This window comes from Lycorma delicatula, chromosome 4 (assembly GCF_047948215.1).
Source record: "Lycorma delicatula isolate Av1 chromosome 4, ASM4794821v1, whole genome shotgun sequence".
NCBI classification, from domain to species: domain Eukaryota; kingdom Metazoa; phylum Arthropoda; class Insecta; order Hemiptera; family Fulgoridae; genus Lycorma; species Lycorma delicatula.
The window spans coordinates 3,643,567-3,662,600 of record NC_134458.1 but is presented as its reverse complement, the minus strand read 5'-3'; the positions used below and the strand labels follow the sequence as shown (position 1 = coordinate 3,662,600).

The 19,034-nt window shown below is 32.4% G+C and overlaps 1 protein-coding gene across 1 annotated transcript in view; it reads left to right on the top strand.

Moving 5' to 3' along the window:
* FASN3 (Fatty acid synthase 3) overlaps positions 1 to 19,034 on the top strand; it is a 280,712-nt gene that overhangs the window by 10,894 nt on the left and 250,784 nt on the right. The window contains exons 3-5 of the mRNA XM_075362162.1: positions 2,093 to 2,245; positions 6,409 to 6,582; positions 10,937 to 11,137. Coding sequence (XP_075218277.1) covers positions 2,093 to 2,245; positions 6,409 to 6,582; positions 10,937 to 11,137 — 528 coding nt within the window. The remainder of the gene's footprint in view (positions 1 to 2,092; positions 2,246 to 6,408; positions 6,583 to 10,936; positions 11,138 to 19,034) is intronic.

Genomic DNA, 19,034 nt, shown 5'->3' with positions numbered 1-19,034 from the left:
CTACGATCCCTGATGCGATCTGTATTATCTATAGTAATATTAAACAGCTGGTTTCAGCAGAAAGCCTTTTGTGTATCTTCTACTTACTATGAGCTACAAGCTCTCACCTTTACGTCTTGAAAGAGATGCGCGCACATCTCTTGTCTTTCTTACGAGCTCACATCCTACATCTGGAAGGAGTGACGGTCCAAAATGAAAACTTCTTTTGTATTTTCATTATATTCTCTTCGTATTTTAGGAAAATATGCCTGGCATACATTTTTACCGCAGTGTCGGTATATGATCCCTGTATCGGGTCTTCTCTTTATAGTTCCGTATGGATTTTCATTCTACGTTCGGTCAGAAATCCGACAACTTTCCTAAGACTTGATCTATTCGGTCTTAATAAGGAATAACAACGGTCTTTAGACATTTTCTAAGCTATGAACCTGTGGATTTTTGTAACGATTTCAGTTTTCCAATTTTTCTAGTTTTATCGGAATCCCACAGTTTAACTATTATTCTGGGCGGCCGAAAAGCTAACGATAAGCAGGTTCAGAACCGATAATTAAGGTTTTTGAACCTTTCTCGGCCAGAAAGTCTTATAATCTTCAACTCCTGAGTATTCATTATCTTAGTATAATTCTACATCGCTAATGGGTGAAAAGCCGCTTTATGACGAATCCGAACCGATAGATTCATACCGTTCTGAGTTAAGAGCCTAAGCGTCATCCGACTGAAAATACGGTTGTGCGTTCGTTTATTATAACATCGCATCTCTAAATATACGCAGGTGCACCTGAGAACTTCTCGGTCTGAAAGACTGTGATATATTTTTTGAAACTGACTAAACTTTAACTAAAGGTATTCACCGGCTTCAGGATTTTCCATTGTTACGTAAACTGTACGTACAAAAATTTAAATGTTTCTTTATCAGTTTTGGTTAATTTTTCAGAATTTGAGAACTTCTAAATTGAAATTTCATTTTTTATTTAGTCGGATTTAATGTTTGATATTGAGTGGTTGAGCAGTTGCCTGCTTTGAATCGAGAAATAATCAACGCTAAAATGATCGTTTTTCAAAAACCCACAACAGAATGTTCTGTATGTATCCGTTCCCCCCTCAGCAAGAACGCTAAGGTCGAGCGCATTAAGGCCTAACAGCGTTTCAAGAGTAACTACGGGTGTACTTCTAAAAGCTACACAAATAGGAAAAAAGGCTCTACAGAAGGTATTATCTAATGTTCCTCGGATATCAAGAAATACTCCGATGATAACTTCTTTGAAAGAAGTTAACTTTTCAGTCCTGCTCTTAGGCTGATAATTCTGTCACAAGATCGTCCGCGTCGATAAGTATACTGATAATGATGAAGCGGTATTTTAATAGCGATCCGTTACGATTAATTCGATATGATTTTCCATCGCTCTCTCCTATATCTTTGACGCAGAAATTGAGAGTTGAAATCTGTAGAATCGCTTTAAGATTCGTTTAGGTGTCCTTTCCGTGTTTCAGAATGAAACCTAACTTGCTGGTAATCTAGGCTATTGAAATACCTAAAAGCCACAGAGTATATGAATCGATTAAACCGGACCCTTTTGAAGTAGCGATGGAGAAGTTCAATCCATTCCGAGTGGGCTATATTTCCTTATCACCATCTAATCTCTGACATGCTAACGACCTAACGAGCCCGATTCCAGACCTCCAGGAACGCTGTCATGTTACAACCATCCCAGAGCAGACCTTCGTTGAACTAGGCAATTTTTTCCCGATAGTGATTGACTGGCTTCTTTTAAACAATTAGCTCATCGTCTATATCAGCAAGATGACTAACTCTTTATAATTATGAAATAGTTCCCGAATGTAGTCGCTCCTAATAAAAGAGCCGGTTTTTCTTTTTAGGATTTTTATAAGATTCAAATTCCAAACCGAATTTTAATCTGGTTAAATAGAAAATAATAATCCTTTAGATACATACTCCGATCAAATTACTAAGAAACTCTGAAGAAATTGTAACCAAAACTTCTAAATCTAATATTAAACGTCGGTTTGTAATTAAAAAATAATTGTTTTAGTACCAATGGTAAGCACAGTTTTTGTTTTATTTTTTTTTCAGAACATCCTGAAATTCCACAGCGAACAGGAAAGTTACTGCAAGTGAGCAAATTCGATGCTGCATTTTTTGGTGTCCATTATAAGCAAGCGCATACGATGGATCCGATGTGTAGAATGCTGTTAGAAAAATCTTACGAAGCTGTTATCGATGCCGGTAATTCTAACTAAGCTTACATGCTTTTTAACAGCTAGTTACTTTATTTTCTTAAGACAGATCTGTAAAAACTATAAGTAAACCGATAAATTGTTATTAAATGAATGTGCTCGTCTAAAAAAAAACCAAACAAAATAAATAATAAATGTACGATGAATTACCATAAAAAAAATATTCTACTCTATAAACTATTGTTGACAATTAATCCAGTAAATTGAGAACAGCAGATAAGAACAATTATTATTGCTTATTCAAGTTTCTTCGAGGCAAAAATTTGCAATTTTTTATGATATCTTCGGCCTTGGTATGCAAACACACCTATTTCAACGAAAGACTATGCTATAACTTTTTATTTTCTCTCTAAAACGTTCTTATTTTATTTATTTACTCTATGTTTCTTCTAGCGGTTCTCTTCAGTTATTTTCATCTAAATGTAATCGGTAAGAAATAGAAGTCGCGTCATTTTATTAAATAATAGGGTTTTGTTTTATAACTTAACCTACACTTTTTTTATACTTCTCGGCTAGGTGAATTCGCTTCAAAGAAGTAAGATAACTGTATTACAAACAATATTATCGTTATAAATTGTTCACAAGCATCAGTTTTTTTTTTTAGGAACATGAATAGCATTCCTGCATGAAGTTCTATGAGTTATTACTTTTACCAATTTTCATTCGAAAAATTCCCCAAAAATACTGAAAAATCGGTAAAAAATATCCTGTATAAATTTTTATAGAATTAAAATTGTAGAAAATCTAATTTCCTTCAAAAAAATTCAACCGAATGATGCCTATCTTTAAGAGTCTACATGCGGGTACGTGAGGATCAAAGGAAGTGGTAACCGAAAAGAAGTTAAAAATGCTCGCTGTAACAGCCTTCCACAATTAAACGGTTGCGAGTGTATGCAGTCATAGATGTTCTGTTTGGTTACTACCAACTTTCCCGAATTTCTAAATGTTTTTCAGTACTTCGGCAAAATTTTTCGAAAGATTTAATAATGTCGGTGTTTTCCGCTTACGTATTTCTTTAAATATGTCGTACAGGAGTAGTTAGTATTTTAAGGGCATGCAGAAAACAAAATTACTTTAAAGTATGTTATAATAATTCATTTAAGCACTCGTGAACAGATCTAGTTTGTATTTTGCCTCTATATACTATTAAGTTCCTTTTTTTAATACAATATCGTGCGTAAATATTGTTTATATTTAATAGCTTGCTTTGCTGTCGGTGTTGTAAGTACAAGTAAATACCGCAGTTTTTGCGTGGAATTCATTGCCTACAGATAGAAAGAAAATACGACAGCTGTAGATATTGTTCATAGGCGGTTTTCAAAAAAAAATAACAAATTAAATTTAGTTACGATAACTTACATCTAGAGAAAAATCCGAAATTATGGCTGTAATTCCCTCACTGCATCTATTTTCTGGCGACAGCCAGAGAGAATCGCATCCTGATGTTATTACTCTAAGGAATTTGTGTATTTATTGACTGTTACTGCACATACTCGCGTATAACTACTATTATTGGATTGCATTTACAGTTTACGTATCGCCGTAATTGTACGGCTTAATAGTTATATTTTGCTTTTTCAGAGCCTTTACCGTACATCATAGCATTTCTCGTGTGATATAATGTGTATAGCCGTATTATTGTACTTTCTGTTGTTTTCGGATAGTTTTCAGTTGTATTTAAATTTTGTTACACTTAACAGCTGTTGACTATAAACATCTTTTCTTTACGATGATTCTTCTGAATGATTATTTTTTAACGATGATGTCATGACACTTACTGATATCGTCACATGTAATGTTTATTTAAATTTGGCACATCGGTAGCTGTGTAATGTTTTACTAGGTTTTGTCGAATAAAACATTTTATTTTCAGAAACTGGCAATTGTGTTAGTAATTCGATGTGTTGTAATTCTAGTCGTAATTATAATGCTGAATGTTAAGAATTGTCACATATGTTTTTCGAGTCTTTTTCCAATATGTACTTCCAAACTTATTTAATTTTTATTAGTTTTTTTTTGCACGGATATTCTCTTGGAAGATTTAAATACTTTTTTCGATATTTTGCAGATACTGAAATAGAGAATAATTTACCTTCAGCTAATATTATACCCATTTTGGACCGGATTTTGATCTTTGTTTTAACCTCTGATAAAATAAACAGGTTTATATTTTACGGTGCTTGTAATTTCTAAGTATTTAAATTTTTGTATAATTTTTAATGAAATTTTTAAATTGTTTGTATCACATTATAGACAAGAGAATATAATTTAAGAATAAAAAATTACATGATCTTTCATAATACGAGGGTGGATCAAATATAACCGAGAATTTTGCCCTGAAGCTCATTTTAGTTGGAGTAGATGATGGAACCTTGTGGTGATGTCGGCGATGATATTAACTAGCATTCCCTAGCGTGAGAGCGTCGCGAGTTTGTATGGCAATATACAGTAGGGTGAGCGACATGCAGGGGCATCCATTTGTTGCTCAATGGGTTATAACCCAAATTCCTGACAAAGGAAGGGTATGGAGGGCGGAAATTCTCCGCAGATTACGCGACTGATCAGGAGAATCCATCCTCTCGTATCCCCTTATTTCTTTTTTCATAAAACTTTCTGAAGGACGAAAGAGGGTTGAAAACGAGAGTCATGATCATCGGCCCAGGAGAAGTCTAACGGACGAGATCATTCGTGCGGTTAGTGATTTTTTTGGAGACTGACTGGCGCTTTACAATTGGTAAAATTGCCGCTCGATTTTAAATCAGTCATGACAGTATCAAAGAAATCACTCATGAGCTCGGGTACAAGAAATTGTCAGCTAGTCGGTCACGCACCTTCTCTCAGTGAACAAAGAAATGCTCGTTTTGACTGGCGTCTTCCAACTTCTTCAAAAAGGGAAATTTTTTTTGACCGCATACTTACCCGTGCAGACTTTAGTTCATCACTTCATTCCGCAGAGCGAGCAGGTGAGTATGGAGTAAAGAAAAAAAGGAGAGGTTGCAGGCACAAAGGCCAAAACTGGGTTATCTGCTGGGAAAGTCCCAGTCGCTGTGTTCTGGGACTCCAAAGGCCTTCTTCTGCAGGATTTTCTCCATGAACAAAGAGCAGTTAACAAGATATAATACTGCTAACTCATTGAACAAGTTAAAGCTGTTTATTGAATCGAAAGAGAACAACAACCCATTACGGATATCAATTTGCGTTTTCTATGAAAATGCCACACACATGGCAAACATAATGTGACAAAAAGTGTAGGAAATGTCTGGGTTTACACTTGCTTTGTGATTTGCATATGTTTGGACCACTAAGAGAGGCATTGAGGGGACAAAATTTCACGGATGACATGGGGGATAAGGACTTTGTGGGCTTTTGACTCATAATACGCTCCTCTTCTTTTTACATTGAAGGCATAAAAACTTCTAATTAGGTGGGAAAAATGTGTTTTCAAAAGCAGTTTGTGATTATGTAGAAACATTATGTAATTATTTTGTTTTGTATTTTGTACACGTAAAATAAAAAAAAACATAAACTATCATTTATAATTAATCCAACCTAGTAGACCAAAAACAGCTGGCAGTGTAGGCCAGGGGACTACTCAATCAAATGAAACGGGAGTTTCAAAATAATACTGACAAACCCTAAAATAATTTAATTATCTCATCATCTCGTCTCATTTTATTAATCAGCCATTTTTTACTGGTTTATTAAATTATACATCTTAATTTTTGCTTTATAATTAAATTATTATTTCTATACATGTTTTTGCCTTAAGTTTATTATTAGACACACCTTGATACCCAAACATTAAAACACAGAGATATATGAGCAACAATAGAAATTCTCCCTGAAACTGTCTCATAATTAAAAAAATCAATCATTATGATTTTAATTGTGAGAAAAACACGTATATATTAGCAGAAAATCAAGACACTTGTCATCCAATAAATACATGCATTTATGATTATTGTTAAGCATGCTGACTTATCATTTGATCAGTCCTGGTTCAATTTCCAACCAGGGTCTGGCATTTTTTCATCATCACTGTCATTAATGGAGAGAAATGGCTTGTAATTGGACGTATCACTTTTGAATTTAATTCATAAATAAATAAGTTGCATATTACAGTATCTAATTTATTTTTGCTTTATCTTTCAGGTTACAATCCAAGAAAATTACGAGGTACAAAAACTGGTGTCTTTATTGGAGCATGTTTCAGTGAATCTGAAAAGACATGGTTTTATGAGAAGCTTCAAGTGAATGGATTTGGTATAACAGGATGTTCAAGAGCTATGCTCGCTAATCGTATATCATACTGGCTAGGAATTAATGGTAATATTCAAATAATTTTGTTGTGATATTTCTGCTAATGACTTAGTATTACAATAACTTTCTTCACTGTCTTTCTGGCTTTGATGAAAAAAGTAATATTTCATCCCTGAGCGGTTCATTTATTTATCTTTGTTACAATTTTTCTGATGGCATTATATTTCTATACATTTATAAAAGTTGAATCAGTAGTACTGTATTTTATATCTGAATTTTTTGAATACAGCATTTCTGTTGATTTTAATAAATAGATATGAATGAATTCAGCACTGTCCTTGTAAGTTGCTGTAGCACAAATTCATTTCTGTTAAGTTTAAATTAATGACACAGAACATCAAATGATGAAGGAAACTCCTGCAAAGATTTCTGATTTATTGCAATAAGAATAAAGTAATTGCATCACAATGTCACAAAGGTTAGGTTATTTATCGGTTTAAAAGTACGAATCTCTTCTCCCACCTTCCTTGGGGAACACCTAATACCACACACGTACAGTTTTTTTTAGAGCCTTACTATTATACAGAATTAGTACTTTACTATTGATTATAAATGTAACTAAGACAAACCTATAAGTAATAGAAGGTAGAAGTGATTGATTTTTACCTCATTCTACACCATGTAATGCATCTGCATCTTTGTCACTTCAAATCTAGAATTAGATTTGGCTTAGTTATTAGTAAAAAAGGTGGATGTTCTTTTGTTTGGGCTGAAGCTACCCTAATTTTTTGTCACCTAACTTTGTGTTTCTACATATTATATGTTTACTATTAGTATGATTCCAGTACATCATAGATAACCCACCGGATTGGTCTAGTGGTGAATATGTCTTCCCAAATCAGCTGGTTTGAAAGTCGAGAGTTCCAGCGTTCTTCAAGTCCTAGTAAAGTCAGTTATTTTTACACGGATTTGAATACTAGCTCATGTTTATTGGTGTTCTTTGGTGGTTGAGTTTCAATTAACCACATATCTCAGGAATGGTCAAACTGAGACTGTACAAGACTACACTTCATTTACACTCATACATATCATCCTCAGAAGTATTATCTAAACGGTAATTACCGGAGGCTAAACAGGAAAAAAGAAAGTACATCAAAGATGTGAGTTCAAATGATTTGATTTTTCTGTGATACTGAGGATCCTTGGAAGTAATCAGTAATGACAGCTATCAATATAAATTCACTGAGGCATACCTATATGTCATCAAAACACAGCTCCTGCCAAAAAGCCTTGCTGTTGATGAAAAGTTGGTCTTCCCTCTGACCTTGCGGTTCCAAAGCAGTACAATCTCTAGCTCCTCTAGGGAGTTCAATTGAAATCTCTGTCCGCTCAGCTGGCTCATCCCTCCATAAACACAAAATTCAAGTTGTTAGGCCAAACTGTAAAATCTTTGATACGATATGCTTATTTTATTATGCAAATCATATCCCACTAGCTGAATTCTCAGTTTATACATTGAATACCTACTCTTCTAATGCCACTACTTCTCTTAGTTTTAAGTAATACTTTAATGCTACTCTCTTGTACTTCTATTTCATCCTAAATAAAATAAAGTACCGTTTCTTAAAATCTGCTGCTACCTATCTATGTCTGAAGAAATTTCGTCCCCTTCACTTAGGACAATTAACTGATTGTATTAATAATCTAGCTCCATTGAACTCAATTTTAATTTTTTGCCATTAGTCATCACTTAACCACTCCTTTCTGTTTGCTGCCAATCTTTTAATCACAGCATATTTACTAAATCATACATTTTCATTTATCTGTGTTTTTTATATTCTTGTATTAGTTTCATTTACAGTTTTTTACTCTATTTTTTTTGTACAATGAAATCACTAACCCTGGTTACCTTAATATACAGCTCACCAACCTTGTTTTTTGTTAATATAGTTCTGCTATAAAACTGTATTCTTCATTTCATCATAAAATCTCTTCGCTTTGTACATTATCAACCCATCTAATGTTTAAATGCAGGTAACAGTAGCAACTGTCAAACTATAAATTGTGTTAGTATTATTAAAAAAATAGTTAAATAAACACCACACATTCTATTTTTCTGTCTTTCTTTAGTAACCATTTTCCACTGCATTCCATAGAAATATCTTACAACATTTTTTTAAATTTTTTGAAGCTATTTTGTGATATAATGAGGCTTCTTTTTTTATAAAAGCTGCAATTGGTGCAATTCTGATTTTAATGGTATCCTTCACCTTTTATAATTTTACTGCCTCAATAATTGTATTCTTCAACCTTTGCAGTATTCAATTTTATTTATATCAGTTAGACTATACAGAGTGTCCAGGCTAAAGCTATCCAAAAGTAACAGCTTATATTAAGAGAATCAGTTAATATAATTTTATAATTTTTTTTTAATAAACACAGCAACCCACTAAGTTGTAATTTAGGTTAGTAAAGTTCAGTATATACACCTTTTGTAGTTCGGCAGACATTTAGATGATAATCTAACTCTTGCCAGCTGTTTAGAAGCATCTGCACCATTATTAGACTACAGCTTCAACAATTCTTTGTTTTAAATTGTCCAAATCTCAAACTTTTCTTTGGTACACACAACTTTTAATAAGTTCCAAGCAAAAAAATCAAAAGAAGTGATACTGGAGATGTAGGTGGCCATGTACCTTCGTTGTATGCGGAAATCAGTACATTCTCTCCTCCATAAAATAGTAACTTACAACACCACAATCAACATATTTTTAAGAGATAGTAACAGTAAATTTACTAAAGAACTTAATATATTTAAGCTTATGACAATAAATAAAGTTTAAAGCACGAACGATATAAATAAAAACATAGATAAAAATAAATACAAAGAAAGAATAAACACGGTTTATTCTTTAATAATTATATAATTATAATAATAATTATAATTATAATTATAATTATAATTCAAATCCCCCAAAAAAATTTCATTAAAAACAAAATAATTAAAAATTATTAACAAAAATAGCAACAGAAACCTTAATATTATTGATAAAGCGTTTTTAAAATAACATCCAGTGAGAACAGTTGTAAATATTTTTTAGGTTTAAGAGACAGAAGTTTTAAAGACTTATTTCAAAAAGAAAACTTATTATAAGCCTACTAATATTAAGAAAAAATCAAACCGCATGGATCACATTAAAAAAAATAAATTCACGTTTTGAAAAGTAGAAGAGTTCAATTTAAAAATAAATAATAGATTTTATACCTCATACATTTGAAAACACATGCATTTAAAAATTGCAACTATAATAAAATAACTAATGGAGAATTAAATTTTGTTGATGATAATAGAGCCAGAAAATATATAGATCTAATTTAATATCTTACTAAATTAATAATAATATAAAAAATAAACATAATAAATCAACAGATAAAATTCCATTTACAGAAGAATAATCAGATGACTTATAATCGCTTTCAATTTAGACTATACTAAAAAGCACTATGATTTTTCTGTGCATTCATTTCATAACTTTTAATGGTTTTAATAAAAAAAAAGTAATGTATTTCATGCAATGACTGCAGAAGTATCAGTGCAATACGAAAGGTTTTTGACAAATGTTATAAAAAATTATAGCCAATTTTATAAAGTAAATTTTTAATTTAACTTATTTATGATAATATTAGATTATGCCCATTAATAACCAATAAAAGTGTTGAAAGACTCCCAGCTTAATGAAGAAGAAAATTTACTGGGTTTTAACTGAAAAAATTTTAGTATATGACTGCAACATTTTTATAAAAAATATAAAAGTAGATGGGTACATTTTCTACTATATATAATTTTTAAATATTAAAAAGTAAATACTAATTTTCTTTTTGGAGTAACATTATATTATTTTACGTACATTACTGTGTTGTTCTGAATCTTTCTTTTACTATCTTTTGAGGAGCTTTTGGAAGGCACACTTTCATCTTCAGATTAATAAATTCAGCTTCAGGAAATTACTAAAATTATTGTTGTTGAATTTAAAATATAGTAGCCTATTAATTATGAATAAGAAAAATAATATTTCTTGTTGGATTTAGACTATTTCCCCCATACTAGCTATTCTTTTATTTAGTATTACATAATTTTTTGGCTTTAAGAAATAATTCCTTCAAAAATTTTTATAAAATTAAAAATATTTATTTTTTTAATATATTATTTTTGTTAATTTTTTTTATTGAGTTTCCAAAAAAATCTCATTTATCATTCTATTAATAGCAAGATATCTAAGTAATTTCTTGGATGTGTTGTGAGCTATTTTAAATCGAATGACTAACTGCAGGGTTTTTAAAGCCCTTGTTTGCTTTTCCCTGCAAATAAACACCCTCATTTTTAATTATCTTTTTTGATTTTTTTAAATATTTTCATCAGGTCCAAGTTACACTGTAGACTCAGCTTGTTCTTCTAGTCTTTATGCTCTTGAACATGCATACAAATCAATAAGAGATGGACATTGTGATTCAGCAATCGTCGGAGGATGTAATCTTTGTTTACATCCTTATGTATCTTTGCAGTTCGCACGTCTTGGTGTTCTGTCACTCGATGGGAGATGTAAATCTTTTGATGAAGCTGGTAAGGATAAATTTCTTTTTAAGTGAATTTTGATTGCATAATGGAGAAAAATATATGAAAATTCATTATATAAGAAACAAACTAAAGTCGAAAAAAATTTGCAGATGTTTTAAAAAAGTTATACGTTTGATAAAACTGGATCCCCTGTAAAAATTTACTTCTTTTTGTGTTAGATTAGGGAGATGAAGGCAAAGTGGTTTTTTTATTAAGTTCTTGAAAAATGCTGCTCATTAAAAACATCACATTTATATGTTTTTGAAGCTAAATAAAATTATTTTAATTAATTTTAAAATAAATAAAATTATTTTAATTAATTTTAATTTGGATTTTTATTATGATAAAGAATGATCTGGATATAACTTTTTGCATAAATGCATCTGTGGTAAAATAGCTTCTTTTCATTGTTTTTTATTTTTATAAGATGCAAAATATAAATGTTTTCACATTCATAAAGTGAATAAAGAGCTTGATGAAACTGAGCAGAAAATAAGATCATTTGAAAGTATCTGCTTTCTCAAATCTTTAAATAGAATGGATAGTTATTCTACCTGCTCTTAAAAATCTTCAAAATTTTACCAGACAAATTAACTTTATAACTGTAGCAATGGCAAATAAATTCTAGAAACATTCAATTAAGTTGTTAATGAACAATATAATATAAAGAATTGTTTCTTTTTGTCTCATCCATTTTAAAGTCTGTACTCCTCATAAGTGTAGATTTTTTCTGTGTTTTTTTTTCTTTTAGTCATTAGAATTCATTTCTTTTAAGTATTCTTAAGTTTTATTTCCATGGCTGTAAAAATAAGGTTTAATGTTCAAATTCTAGTTGCCTGAAACTGTTATAATTTAAAATATATTATTTTGCATTTCAGCACCAATAGTTATGCGATATGATTTTAAGTGATTATAAGATATACAACAATTGAGATAAATGAGTCATTTTATAAGTAATTTAATTATCTTTAAGATTCAAGCACGATAATTATATAATATTAAATTTAAAAGTAATTTAAATTTTGATAGAATAAATTCTTTTTACAATACCAATTTTTCCAAAGAATTGCGATAAATATCCCAATACCTCATAAATATAATAAAATACCTTATGATTACTCTTTCATACAGTACTTGATTGATTAGAATATAAAATTTATGAAACATTTCATGTGTGTTTTTTTGTAACAAATAGCTGAATTATCAAAAAGTCTGTGAAATAAGTATTGCATGCATATGACAATGATAATTAAATTAGTTGTTTATTAGTTGAAACAAAAGATTCCTCTGAAAAAACAAAATCTATACTCTAAACAACTTTTCTATATATTTTTTTTTTCTTAAATTAGAGAAAATATTTGTAAAAATTGATTAGTAGTTTTTAAATATTTCTCTCAAATTTGAGGCAACCAGTTGCATTTATTGCAATTTTTTAGCATATAATGAAAATGAAATTTGAGGGAAGCTGACCACCCAAACCCCTAGTAGTTAAGTAGTCAAGAAAGTAGTTAAGAAAGATGTAAGCATGTTGTAAGGTGCCCACGTGTCAGTGCATGGGAGCCCTGAAAGCTTTGGTTAGTAGGGATCTGAAGTCAGTACAAAGACTGCACAACCACTCTCTAACAGATCACATGCTGGTTCCACCAGAGAACCAGGTTAGACTTCCAAGGTTAGTAGCTCTGGAGTGGGGGTATACCGTGGCAGCTAGCCTTATACCCCTTTTGAGGAGCTTTTGGAAGGCACACTTTCATCTTCAGATTAATAAATTCAGTTTCAGGAGATTAATAAAATTATTGTTGTTGAATTTAAAATATAGTAGCATATTAATTATGAATAAACTCTCCATGCAAAATCTTGAACGACCAAATGTGGCAGAGGGTTCATGTAAAGACCCAGCATGTAGCACACCCAGTTCCAGGTATATTTTTATAAAAAGAGAGAATGGTAACTTCTCTGAAATGACCCCATTCTTGATTGCTCACGAGATTACCAGGTGTGTTGGTGAATCCATTACAGAACTTTGCAAAACTTTTAATGGTCTATAAATAGAAACTGTAAATGATAGCCAAACACAGAAAATTCTTGCGTTGAAGAAGACCGGTGAGTTCCCCATACTTGTTCATCTGAATTGCACCCTTAATTCATCAAAAGGGATTTTTTGGGGATCTGTTTAATTGCACTGAAGAAGAAATAGTTAAACTATAAGTTAAGGTATGATTGAATGTTGAAGACTGAGTATGAGAAGAGATGGTGAAATTCTGCTCTCTGCTTCTCACGTGCTCACATTCAATAGACCTTCCTTGTCCAAGAAGGTGTGTGTTGGCATACATCACCTAGATATAAGAGCCATAAGATATACCACAAGCGTGACTTTTAATGTCAGCTCTTTGGATACACTGCATTCAGATGTGAAATCAATAAATCTGCACGTGTGGTGAAGCAAGTCATGAAGATAAATTGAGCAGAGATTCTCCAGTTTGTGCCAACTGTAAAGGGCAACACAACTGTCATTCTAGAAATGTCCAATTTACAAAAATGGAAACTGCAGTTCAGGAGGTAAAAACCCTGCAAAAGGTCAGCTATCCTGAACAAGAAAAATTGTCAGCAGCCAAACATCTTGACTGATATTGACTTATGCAGAAGCAACCGCTACACCTTTTTCGTCAAAGGTTAATGCAGAACAGATACAGATCTTTGGGTGAAGCGTTGCAGCTATAATTGAGAGAATCATAGATAGTATAATGAAATCTTCTCTCCCAAAAGAACGTGTAAGACCTGCAAAGTTGCAGCAACTATATTGTGCATAAGGATGTTAAGGAGATCTCTAAAAAGACCAAAAACACTCCTTCGGCCAATCATAAACTGAATGAAAGTGTGGCAAGTACTCAAAAGAAGTCTGACCCTGATGTGATGCAGGTCTAAGTTAACATATAGAAGGCTCTGGATAGTGAAACTGTTCAACATGTACCTATTGAACCTCCAAAACCACAGAGAACTCCAAAAGAGAGAGGTCAAGCATTTCAATCTCAGTGGAGACTGCATCCAGTCTAGACTGGGATGAAATATTCCCCGCTCCACTTGAGCCTGAGTCATCTGATACTATCTGCAGGGCATCCTCTCCACCACCATCAGTCGTATCGAAGATGAATGAAGATTCCATCTACAAGGTGTCAGACACTCTGTCTTTAGAGGTGGAGGCCATCAGGATGATGCAGAAAAGAAATGAAAACGAATAGCATAAGGAAAAACCTAGGGAATAAATGTATGTGATATGGAAAATGTCAAGCGGCTAATTTTTTTAAACTTTTTGTGTGTGAAATGGATTGTGTTATTAACTGTCAAGAGCCCTACACACCCTTGTGTTCAATTTTGGGGTTTTAATTTTCAATGAGAAAGTTTGTTTTGTTTGTTTTCAGGATGATCTATCTGACAAGACTGGTATTTTGACTTGGCTGCTGGCCAAGTCAAAATTTAAAAAAGTATTTTTGATCAAATATTTGTCAAATATTTATATTTTATTTTTATATTTGTCAAATATTTTTAATCAGAATGGGAAAATTTTAGCTTGGGACAAGGGCTAATGACCTTAGTAGTTGACAGGGAAACGGTGAAATCCTATCAAATAAAAGAAAAGTGCAGCAGAACAGTATATGAAAACATTATTAAGCTACACTAACCCATCGGGGCAATGTAATATAAATGGTCTTAGCAACATTAAAACTACAATACCTTAAAAATGAAAGGAACTACAATCACAGAATGTATTTGGTCAGTCTATAACTAATTACCATAGTCCATAACATTAGTACATAACTAATGCAAATAGTTAAATGACTAAACTAAATCTAATATCAAGTGCTATTTGATTAAAATTGATATAAACAATTATAATGTTTGTAAATCAGAACCAAGAAGGTAACCTTGTGTTACATACACCATTCGATTATCTGTAAAATTCCCCCAACTTTTCTCTTAATAGAAAAAAATTTCTCATTGAACACATCTACTCTACTTTCATTAATTAAATTTAGGCTATTTATATCTGTAGCTATTGGTAAAAGTTCACTAGGTTGATAATAATTAAGTTTTTTATCTTCTATTACTCATATATGGAATCCTGATACCTATACTAGAAATATCAATATTGGTAAATCCATTCATTTATCGATTAATAAAAGTAGCTTTCTGCTTATTTCTCCTAGATTCCAAGGAAGCAATGTCCAAGAGATTATATTGAACTTCATAAGATATTTGGTGTGCATTCAGCCCTTAATGGCATAACCTCCAAAGGAATTTTCTTCATACATCCTCAATTTTTAAACTAGTAATCTACCATAATCCCAAATCTCAGAACAGTACTCCAACACTGATTTGACATGGGTTTGGTAGAGGTACCTGATGATGCTATTTTGTTTGAAGTGCCTAGACACCCAAAAATGTTGCCTAAGATTACTTTGTATTCTTATGTAATGATGTCCACTGTTGAGTTAAAAGCAATTTAGCATTGAAGGTAATGCCTTTCACATAAATTGTCTTTACATGTCATATTACTTTTGACCCTAATCTTTATTTGTATCTAACCAGTTACATTTTCCTAGTATAGGTCATAATGGTCTTGTCAAGATTAAGAAATATTTCATTCCCAGTTGACCATTTGTGTATCTTATATACATCCTTTTGAAGGGATAAGAAATTTCTAAAAGAGTTCACTTTGCCACATATTTTGGCGTCATTAGCAAATTGATTATCTTCAATTTTATACCTTTCTTGATGTAATTAATAAATTTGATAAATAGGAAAGGACCTAAATTCAACCCTGCAGATCACTAGAAAGTTGTTGCATACTCACTGGGGATTACACCATTCACCTTAACCTGAAAAATTCTATTGCAAAAGTACGAATAGGCCCACCTCAGCATAGCATTCTTAACACCATTAATTTCTAACTTGTCTAACAGATTTTCATGAAGAATCATATCAAAAGCCTTCCTTAGGACAAGATGGTATCAATCTGTTTATGGTTTTTGACCTCCGGAGCAACAAAAAATAACATATTTAAATTTGTGGCAGAAGATCTTTGGGCCACAAAACCATGTTGTTGTTGATCAATAAATTTGCTAAATTGTTATAGTGTTTCCTAAATTGCCATGTACCAATCTTATGAAAATATTAGCTGATACATTTAAAACAGAAACATAGGTATAATTGGAAAGAATTCCCTTTCTAAGGAATAGGCGAGACTATTGCTTTCTTCCAGCAATCAGGAAATTCACCAGGATGTAGACTAAATTTAAACTAATAATACAAATGAAATTAGTTCTGCAGTGCCTTTTATTATAAAAGATGAGTTGTCATCACTACCAGCCACAGATTGCTCTCTAACCCTCGTAATACATTTCAAAATATTACTTTCAGTAAGATTTAAGGAACGCCAACAGTTTCCGTAATGTGATCGCTCTCTTCATTATTAAAAACTTATTAACAGACTAATAGACTGATTGGAAATATTTTCCAAATTCTTCACTAAGTTCTTTTGCAACCACTATAACCTTGGATCTTAATTGGACGTTCAATACTCCTCAAAAATCATTTATAAAGGATTTTTAACATAATTAAAAAGGTTTGCAGGTTTTATTTTCAGACCATTCTCTATCTTTCTACCTCTCGCAAAGGCATTTCTCTTCAGTAGATCATTAATTTTTTTCTTTAATAGAGCAAACTCATCATAGTAAACAGCTAAATCAGTTTATTTTTTATAATTTATATGAGTTACTTTCTTACTCTTAAGGCACTTCATGAACTCTGAAGTAAACCAGGCAGGAAAAGTACTTGTTTGACCTTATACACTTCATAGGTTTACATTCACTCATTCTTTTGGATAGAATATGTGAAAAGGCAGTGGCAGCCTCATTAATATTTGAAAAGAGTAGATCATGCTCCAGAACATGTACATAACATTATTATACAATCCGAGGTAGTCTCCTCAAGAATAATCATAAGCTTGCCATTGAATTTAGAAAGTATGGCTTTTTCTACATAAACACGCATTGTAAAGACATCATGAGGTGCATAAGTAAAAACAAGAAGGTTTATTCTGTTTCCCACTCCTACGTTCACAATGTAAGCTCTGAAATTGAAGGATAACTTCCCAGTAAATGAAAATTACAGTGGTGTAATTTACTGTCATCCATAAACTCAAAAAGAACCTCAGCTTTTTCCTTTGGATAATAATGAGTACCAGTCTTAAGGGAGCTATTATTCCAATCAATTCCTGGCAAGTTGAAATCAGCTATCACAGTTCTATAATTTTCAAATCAAGTTACTGCACAACTGATTTAAATATGTAATTACTACTTCAAAATGAGTCTTGTAACTGAAATAATGACTACCAACTAAAACATTATAATCATCTTTCATTCATATCTTAAACCAAACCTTCTGCAATAAATTTAAAGTCCATTCTTCTAAAACATTTTATTCTGTTGCTAACTATTGTGAAGGAATCTCCTCCATGAGTTTTGTTAGTTTCACAATGGTTCCTATCAGCTCTATAGACTATCAAGTCATTTGAAAAGTAATCATTTTACAAAATGGTTTCTCTAAAATCTGCCTCACTTATAGACACAATATCATGTTGGACTCAAGAAGCTGAGGCAAAATTCATCAGATTTAGAACACAGGCCCCTGACATTTTGATATAAAATACCAAGCTTGTAACAGTCCATTATTGTTTTTTTTTTCAATACTCTTGTCTAGGATTCCTTTTCATTAACAGGTCCTTTGATTATTTGATTATCTCTTAACATTCCAGAAATTGGTAATATCAAAACTCCTCTTGACCAAACCTCAGGGGAAACAACCATCTAATAATCTCCAATCGATACAGCAACATGAAATGATCTGTATCACTTTCTTTAGTGCTGTGCCTAGTAAAATAATTTCATTATCTGTGCTGGTTCTCTTACTACGAGGGATATCTTTAAAGTAAAAACTCTCTTCTTAAGGTTAGCGAACCTGTGTCGTTCATGGCCACGCTAGTAATGAACACACCGCATTGTTGTCTGTAAATTGTCGCGTTGTAGTATCTTTGATAACGTATGAGTTATTACGTTATAAAATTAATAGGAAAATTGATGATGCCGCCAACTGTGAAATACATGGGGTCATAACGTTTTTAAACCACCAAAACGTTAAGTCGGCTGAAATTCATAGGCAGTTGGTTGCTGTGTACGGTGATAATGTAATGAATGAAAGAGACGTCCAAAAATGGTGTGAAAGATTTAGAAATAACAGAATAATTGTACATGATGAAGAACGATAGGAAAGGCTCTCGATAATCACAGAGGACTTGAAACGCGTTGATGATGAAATCAGAAAAGATCGTCGCTCAACGATTCCGACCTAGCTCTTCTCTTTCCTGATGTTTCAAGAGCTGTTGTTGGTCGCATTGTTCATGACCATTTAGGCTTCAAAAAGGTTTGAGCACGTCGGGTGCCGCACGACGGACGTCACAAAAATCCAAATGGGATCAGCTTTGAAATTTTTTATACGCTACACAGGAAAAGGTGATGAGTTCCTTAATTCAATTGTTACCGGCGATGAAACATGGATTTTGTATTACACGCCAGAGAAAAAACGGCCGTCAAGTGAATGGCGTCATCCTCAGTCACCAATCAGACCGACAAAGTTCAAGGTACAGCCATTTGGACGCAATCTGATGGCTACAGTCTTTTAGGATCGGTTTGGCATAATGCTGATTGATTTTATGCCCCGTCGAAAGACTATAAATGTAGAAGCCTACTGCGAAACTTAACGGCGCGCCATTCAAAATCGGCGTCGTGGGCGGCTGACCGACGGCGTCGTCCTGCTGCACGATAATGTACGTCCACATGTTGCGGGTTCG